Source organism: Cariama cristata, unplaced genomic scaffold, assembly GCF_000690535.1.
Source record: "Cariama cristata isolate BGI_N322 unplaced genomic scaffold, ASM69053v1 scaffold41990, whole genome shotgun sequence".
NCBI lineage: Eukaryota > Metazoa > Chordata > Aves > Cariamiformes > Cariamidae > Cariama > Cariama cristata.
In genome coordinates, this window is record NW_009597207.1 from 1 (window position 1) to 8,377 (window position 8,377).

Below are 8,377 nucleotides of genomic sequence, written 5' to 3' on the forward strand. Positions count from 1 at the left end.
CCAACCAAACCATTCTATGACTCTATGACCTTATTAGAAACTTTTGTACAAAATTGGAAGAAAAAGTAATTGTCGCTTTTATTACAGTGATTTTTCCTTCCTATTTGGATTTTCTGGGGTTTTATTCAAAGACTTGCACATATTGACTGTCAATACAGATACTAGGGGTTTTTTTTAATATGTAATAGTGTTTTTCTGTCTTCAGTGGTTATATATTTGTGCATCTTTGATTTAGGTTGAACCGAGTACAAAGTTATTTCCTGCTGTATTTGCTCAAGCTACAAGCCCCAACGTTTTCCAGTTTGAATTGGGAAGAATAAAGGTAAATAGTATTTGGTTTAGGACTAATATATCAAATAATTTTTTTTTCCTTGCCTATTTGTTGCCTGCAATGTGTTCTTGATATTGGACACATTTTTATGATACCAAGTGTTTGCACTGTTGCCATTTTTATTCTTAACTCAATTTTAAATACTTCATGTATTTAAAATACAGTACATTGGATGAGAAGGGTTGTAACTGATTGGAATTGGCAGAGGACATTGCAAAGTCTCGTTGAATTTTCTGAATCAAATCCTTCATGATGAAATTGAAATCACTGTGGTCAGTAAGCCAAATATCTTGTTCTAGAAGCAGAGCATGGATGACTGGTGTATCTGCATATTAGATTACAGTTTTAAAATGGTTTTAAAGTACATTCAAACAGTATGTTCAAAAAAACTGTGCTGAAATTTACTTCCTTGCTTTGGATACATGGATGTCTAAGAAATCAGAAGAGGTATAAGAAGAGTGGAGTTCAGATCTCTAGTCCAAGGAAGTGACCACACATTCCATTCAAGTTTCTATTTCAAATTCAGTTATTTTAAAAAATTTGTTATGGACAATGTTCTCTTGCTGCTAATCTGCCAATAGTATCCATCTGGTTTTACAAACTACTGAAAATGTTAATTTCCTGTTGCACTGTACTTTACTATATGTTGAATATATTTCTTGAAAAATATCGTATGTTCATTGTTTGGTAAAGATGGTGAAACTCATTGTCTCTTCTGTTGGAATTTTCCAGAATGTAATGCCATTATCTGCTGGCTTATTCAAAAGCGAACATAAAAACCCGGTCTCGCAATGTCCTCCACGTCTCCATGTCCAATTTCTGACTCATGTACTTTGGAGCAGAGTGCCAAACCACTTCTTGAAGGTTGATGTCTCTCGAATCAGTGAACGCCAAGGCTGGATGATACAGTGCCTGAATCCTTTGCAGTTCATGGCCCTTCATATTCCCGAAGAAAACAGGTTGATGTTTGTGTGTTGAAATATATCAGAGTTAGGTTGGGATTATGATACTAGACATGTAATAAAAAAAAAGATAGGCAAAGATCTGGTTTTGTAGAGATTTTTTTAAGATTTGTGACCAATTTAATTACTCTATTAATTTTCCTAAATTTAGTTTAAACAATTGAAGAAATTTAACTTTGTGATTTGCTTGTTACCCAAATGTCTCAGCATTTTGCCAGTGCCAAAACTGAAAATAAAATAACTAAAAGTTTAGGTAAAAATTCTAAACAAACAACCCCATCCCTGAACCCTCTGCAAATGAAGTGGTTAGTCTGTTACCATTTTGCAACCCCAGATCTAAAACCAATAAATGATCTAAAATCTCAACCTATACTAGTTTTAAAACCTTCATTTTCAGTTATCCAAATTCTTGTTTGTAGTACGAAGAAATATTCTCTGTGAAGTAAATAATTTTTATCTTTCCTCACTGAAAGTATTTGAAGTTGTACTTTAGGAGCGACTTGAATAAATTCCTGATTGAACTTTGTTATTAGTCCTTGATTCTTAGGTTGACAGTGTTTCTCACATGAAAACTGAAACATGGAAAAAGTCCATCCCTAGAACTGATATTGTGCCAATGTTATCCTTAGGGAGAATTTTGAATTTCTTAAGTAAATTTTTGCACTGATATGGAATTTACTGTATTGTTTTTTTCTCTACAGAACAATTGATATTTTAGAGCTGACAGAACAAGAAGAATTGCTGAAATTTCACTACCATACCCTCCGATTATATTCAGCTGTTTGTGCTTTAGGCAACAACCGAGTGGCCCATGCTATGTGTAGCCATGTGGATGAATCTCAGCTGCTGTATGCTATTGAGAACAAATATATGCCAGGATTATTACGTGCAGGATATTATGACTTACTCATTGACATCCATCTCAATACCTATGCAACTGCCAGGTTAATGATGAATAATGAATTTATAGTTCCAATGACAGATGAGACCAAGAGTATTACTTTGTTTCCTGATGAAAACAAAAAACATGGCCTCCCTGGTATTGGACTTAGCACTTCATTAAGGCCAAGAATGCAATTCTCCTCTCCGAGTTTTGTAAGCATTAGCAGTGAATGCTTTCAGTTCAGTCCTGAATTCCCTCTGGAAATCTTAAAGGCCAAAACCATAGAGATGTTGACTGAAGCTGTTCAGGAGGGCAGCCTCCATGTCAGAGATCCAGTTGGAGGTTCTACAGAATTTCTGTTTGTCCCTCTCATCAAGCTCTTTTATACCCTCCTCATTATGGGAATCTTCCACAATGGGGATCTGAAACACATCTTGCAGTTGATCGAGCCCCGAGTTTTCAAAGAAGCAATGAGCCAGGAGGATGAAATTGATTTCTCAGAGAAGGAGCTGAGTTCAGATGAGCTCAAGTCAGAGGAAGGAGAGGAAGAAACTAGAGGCGAGCAAGTGCCAAAGGAAGGACTCCTTCAGATGAAACTTCCAGAACCTGTTAAATTACAGGTAACAATATTACTATGATAGTGGTTTTTCTCATTTCTTCATAGATACTTTTTTCTTCACTTGGTAATTTCTCTGTCAAGGAATACAGCATTTTGATGTTAGTTAAATAGAGAAGTAATTCCTTACAGGAAACAACAAGATTTAGTATCTTCCTGATGATATAAAATTGTTCACCATAAATCAAACAACTGTTGTTTCATTAAATAGAATTACTTTCTCAATGACATTAACAAATGACACTTTTATGGATCCGAACAGAAAAGAAGCAAGGAGTAAATCCATTCTCTTATAACATTAATAAAAGTCTTACATTTTGTATGTCTGAGGCACATAATACTCTTGCAGCTGCCAGATATTCCTGGTGGAGGATTGCTTCACATGTCGTAAATGACAACATTAAAGATTTCAGTCTCTTTATTTGATAGTAACTGCTGCTTTAAGGAATCCATCCTTATTTGCATAATATACAGAAGCTATTTCTTAGCTTGCCAACTCTTCTTTCTCTTACGATACTGTTTTCTCAGATGTGTCATCTACTCCAGTACCTGTGTGATTGCCAAGTACGACATCGAATAGAAGCCATTGTAGCATTTTCAGATGATTTTGTGGCCAAGCTTCAAGAGAATCAACGCTTCCGGTACAATGAAGTGATGCAGGCCTTGAACATGTCTGCTGCCCTGACAGCTAGAAAAACAAAAGAATTTCGATCCCCACCTCAGGAGCAGGTACAGTTTACAGTGGAAAATTATTTTTTTTGTTGTGCTGTGTGTGTGGCAGAGTTCTGTTTGATTTCAAAGCTTTTCCTTTTGGAGATCAGTGTCATTTGCCTTTCCTTTGTATTCTTTAAGATTAACATGCTGCTGAACTTTAAAGATGATAAAAATGATTGTCCTTGCCCTGAAGAAATTCGGGATCAACTCTTGGATTTCCATGAAGACCTGATGACACACTGTGGTAAGGCTTGTTACTGAAGATTTTACTTTTTTAATTATATTAGCTTTAGAAGCAATTTTTCTAAATAATTTTACATAAGAAACACCAACTAAGTAGTCTACAGATTACACTATATCAATTGTAAATACTATCAAATAAAGATACTCAGCTTGTAGCCAAAACCAATGAAGTGTTTGTATCCTCATATCTGGTCAAACCAGAAGGGAATGCAAAATGTTTTGCTTCATGAGGGAGAAGCTTTTTTTTTTTCACCCATACAACTCTGTGGGAATTTCTTTGGACTTACTGTATTGGATAATGCTGTAGCTCACTTGCTGTTCAAGGGGTTCCTCTGCCCTATTCCCTCTCCCTTGCATAGGTTGGTATAGGTCATCTTTGCTATATCAAGTTGACTATGGCCATGTTAACCACAGTATGACATATTATTAGTGGCTGATTCTTCTCAGAATGAAGATACAGAATGTTTCTTATCTATTGAAATAGACTAGTAATCAAAAGGAGCAATTGAATTTCTGTGGTTTTGATAAATAGTTAATAGTTAATAGTTTTAGTTAATAAAAACAATTAAATTCTAAGTGATATTAAAATGTGAAATATAGTAACAATTCAAATACAAAAATACCAACATAAAAATGAAGCACCAAAATGTGTATTTTAAATGTCAAGCTCATATCCATGAATACTGTGAATTCAGTTATAGAGTAGTTTTGTTCAGAATGCATGCTTACTTATATTTTGTGTTGAGGACTTTGTTGTTTTCCTGTTTGGAGGATACTCATCCCCTTATTTTACTTCAATACACTACTTTTAAAAAATAAGTAAAAGAGACACTTAGCAGACCAGACAAGCAACTGAACTTTCACATCATGTCCCATTAGCTAGAAGCAACTAATGAAGGGATGTGTGATAGTACATTTTAAACTAATACTCTGGTTAAGGAAGGAGCTTTGGACAGGAGAATCTCTACACTTTTCCTCCTGAATTGCATTCCTTAGTGATCCCAGTTTCACTGGATATAACATGTTTGATTATTTAATTCACTCCCTTAAAATATTCAAATAAATAAAATCATGCCATTGATATCTGACTTCATAATACATGCATTTTCTTTCATGCTAGAGCAAGCACAGTTGATATCCTTGTGTATCACAAGAGAATCTGGTTAGATTGGTCCATCTCAAAGATATTTCTGGTACTAAAATAATCACATATTTATTAAGGTATCAAATATCACGGAAGGTCTTTAATGCAGCCTGCTACTCAAAGCAGTCAACACTGAACTCAGACGTGGTTGCTCAGTGATTTTTGCACTTGAGTCTCAGAAGCTTGTAAGCACAGAGATTCCACAATGATTTTGGGCAATGTGTGACAGGGCTTGAATGTCCTAATGGTGATTTTTTTTCTTTTTTCCTTATGTCAGTTTGGAACCCTTCCTGTTATAGTTTGACAGTTTTATCTTGTTCACCTCAGAAAAGAGCATGGCTGCATTTTCTTGCTAATTTCCTTGTAGATTTTGGTTGACTTCTATCAGGTCCACCATAAAGCTTCTGTTCTGCAGATTGACAAACCCAGTTCCTTCGTCCTGTTACAGGACAAGTGGTCCAGCCACCAATCATCACGACAGGCTGTTGCTGGATACTTTCCAGCTTTTCAATATTTTTCTTGTATTGGGTAATCCAAAACTGGATGTCATCTCATGAGTGCCGAATACTGGGGAATAATCACTTGCCTTGAGCTAATGATTATGTTTCTATTAGTACAAGATATTTTTAGCTCTCCTTGCTGTTAGAGTGCACTGCTGACTGGTGTCCAGCTTGCTGTCCAAAAGGACCCTCAAAGTTCTTTTTGCAAAAGTGTGGTTTTTTAGCCAATTCATGCCCAGCCTGTGTATTGTCACGTGGGATTGGTCTGTCCAAGTTACAAAACTTTACATTTGTCCTTGCTGTACTTTGAGTATCCTGTCAGCCCATTCCTCTACCCTGTTGAACTTCAGTGTTTTCTGCTCCCCCCAATTTGTATCATCCACAAACTTGATGAAGGTGTGTTATGACATTTCAAATGAAATATTTTTGTTTTCAATAAAAAAATGAAAAAAGGGAAGAAAAAAAGGAAAATTCACAGTAACTTGAAAGTCAGTTGACAGAAAATGAAGATGAAACAAAGAATTTAGAAATAACATTTGAAAGGAGAAGAGGCTTTATCTTTCTGTTTGATTTTGCCATTTTACTTTAGTCTTTTACCATCATTCTCCTCTGTTCAAATTACTTGGTCTAGTTTGTCATTATTTTTCTTTATGGTGAAATAGTAATTTGCATAATCTACAATTAGAAAATTAATTTTGTGGGTCAGGGGGTGCATTACAGTGGAGCAGAATTAATTACTCTGTGTATTCAAAATACAGCTATTGCAAAATAAGTAAAACAATTACACATCCTGAGTCCTATGTCTGGTTGATTAGCCAGCCACCATTTGGGGATTCATATCTTGTGACATGGTTGAGAGACGATTATATTCACAGTTTGCAAATCAGAAAAGTGCAACTACAGCTCAAGGAACAGCATAACTGTGGGGAAAACAGACGTTTCATTTGAGTGATTTCAGAGCCTCTCTGTGTTCTAATTGGTAAGACATTTCAGTGTCTTCACTGTTTGGTTGAAGAGACTACTATCCAAACCATTTTGTAGTATGACTTAGTAAAATGTGAAGTTACTGATGATCCTTGTTTAGTGTCAATTAGTCTCTTAGGACAAAATATAACAATATAACTTTTAATGGAAATGGAACTCTACTTAATGCAAAAAATCAGACAATTAAAAACAGATGCAATAAATTGAGGTGAATGATGTAATATTATGAAGAAACATCTGATAAAATTCAAGACTGTTAAAGAACTCCCCACAAAACTCTTAACTTCGTAACTTATATTGGAAACTAAAAAAAACAGCGAAAAATACTTGAATGACCTTTTTACTTTGAGCTTATTTTAGTGTAATAGGTATAGGTCAAAATTTTTAGTTCCTTTACAATATATGCATGAATGAATAAAGTTAAAAACATGAGTGAAATGAACTGACAGGAATCCCATGAAGTTCAGCAATGGGAAGTGGGAAGTCCTGCACCTGGGGTGGAATAACCCCATGCAGCAAGGACAGGCTAGGGACCAAACTGGAAAGTAGCTTTGCAGAAAAGAACCTGGGTATCCTGGTGGACAGCAAGGTGAGCATGAGCAGCAATGGGCCCTTGTGGCAAAGAAAGCCAACGACTGGGCTCCCCAGTACAAGAGACATGCTGGAGTGAGTCCAGGGAGGGGCCATCAAAGATTATTAAATTCTTGGAGCGTCTTTTGTGTGAGGAGAGACTGAGAGGGCTGGGGTTGTTTGGCTTGAAGAGAAAGCTCATGAGGGGCTTCTATCAATGCGTATAAATACCTGTTGGGCAGGGGGAGTAAAGAAGGCTGAGCCAGACTTTCCTCACTGGTGTGTAGTGACAGCACAAGAGACAGCGGGCACAAATTGAAATACAGGAAATTCTACTTAGTTCTTTTTTTTTTTTTTTCTTCTTTTGCTGTTGGGATGATGGAACTCAAGAACAGATTGCCCAGAGAGGTTGTGAAGTCTCTGCCTGAGGAGATATTCAATACCTGACTGGATGTGGTCCTGAGCAACTTACTGTAGTTGAACCTGTTTGAGCAGGGTGGCTGGACTAGATGATCTCTAAAGGCTCATTCCAGCCTCAGCTGTTCTGTGATTCTGTAAAGCAAAAGCCACTGTATTGTGAAGGTAGCTACTTTCTTCTGACTAGTCACTAGAAAGTATATTTATTGTAACTTTAGTTTTTTCACTTCTATGGTAAGTTTTTACCTAAAATTCTCCTAGTCTTTCCTAGTATTGGTTAAACCATACTGTGTTGGTAGGGACTATATCTACACTTCAGAGCTACATGTGTCCAAAACACAGGCATCAGTCTTAGCACAGAAACATGCATACTGGAGGAGTTGACCACAGAAATACATTTACTATATATTTTATGTATAATAACACACAATTTACACAATAAATTAATAAGATTAAATGATCCTTATCTGCAGTTTCCTGTCTTGCACATATACCTGATCTATACTTGCTCCCAACTGCTGGTTATGCATATCCCATTTCAAACTCTCTCATAGTTCTAGCAAAGAAGGACAACATAGTTCAGTTTGATTATAGAATCATAGAATCATTATGGTTGGAAGAGACCTCAAAGATCATCAAGTTCAACCGTATACCCGATGTCACCATGCCCACTAAACCATGTCTTAAAGCGCCACATCTAAACGTTTTTTGAACATCTCCAGGGACGATGACTCCACCACCTCCCTGGGGAGCCCATTCCAATGCTTAATGACTCTAACAGTGAAGAAGTTCTTTCTAATGTCCAGCCTGAACCTCCCCTGGTGCAACTTGAGACCATTTCCTCTCGTCCTATCGCTAATTACCGGGGAGAAGAGCCCAACCCCCACCTCGCTACAACTTCCTTTCAGGTAGTTGTAGAGGGTGATAAGGTCTCCCCTCAGCCTCCTCTTCTCCAGACTAAACAACCCCAGCTCCCTCAGCCGCTCCTCATAAGGCTTTTTCTCCAGGCCCTT

The 8,377-nt window shown here is 36.8% G+C and overlaps 1 protein-coding gene across 1 annotated transcript in view; it reads left to right on the forward strand.

Annotated features, from left to right (window-relative positions):
* Nucleotides 1-235: 235 nt before the first annotated feature.
* The window catches only part of LOC104168245 (ryanodine receptor 2-like), a gene marked incomplete at both ends in the record, with an annotated part of 28,715 nt that continues 20,573 nt past the window's right edge, over nucleotides 236-8,377 (forward strand). Inside the window, 5 exons of the mRNA XM_009708771.1 lie at nucleotides 236-322; nucleotides 1,064-1,290; nucleotides 1,995-2,796; nucleotides 3,321-3,521; nucleotides 3,645-3,750. Coding sequence (XP_009707073.1) covers nucleotides 236-322; nucleotides 1,064-1,290; nucleotides 1,995-2,796; nucleotides 3,321-3,521; nucleotides 3,645-3,750 — 1,423 coding nt within the window. The remainder of the gene's footprint in view (nucleotides 323-1,063; nucleotides 1,291-1,994; nucleotides 2,797-3,320; nucleotides 3,522-3,644; nucleotides 3,751-8,377) is intronic.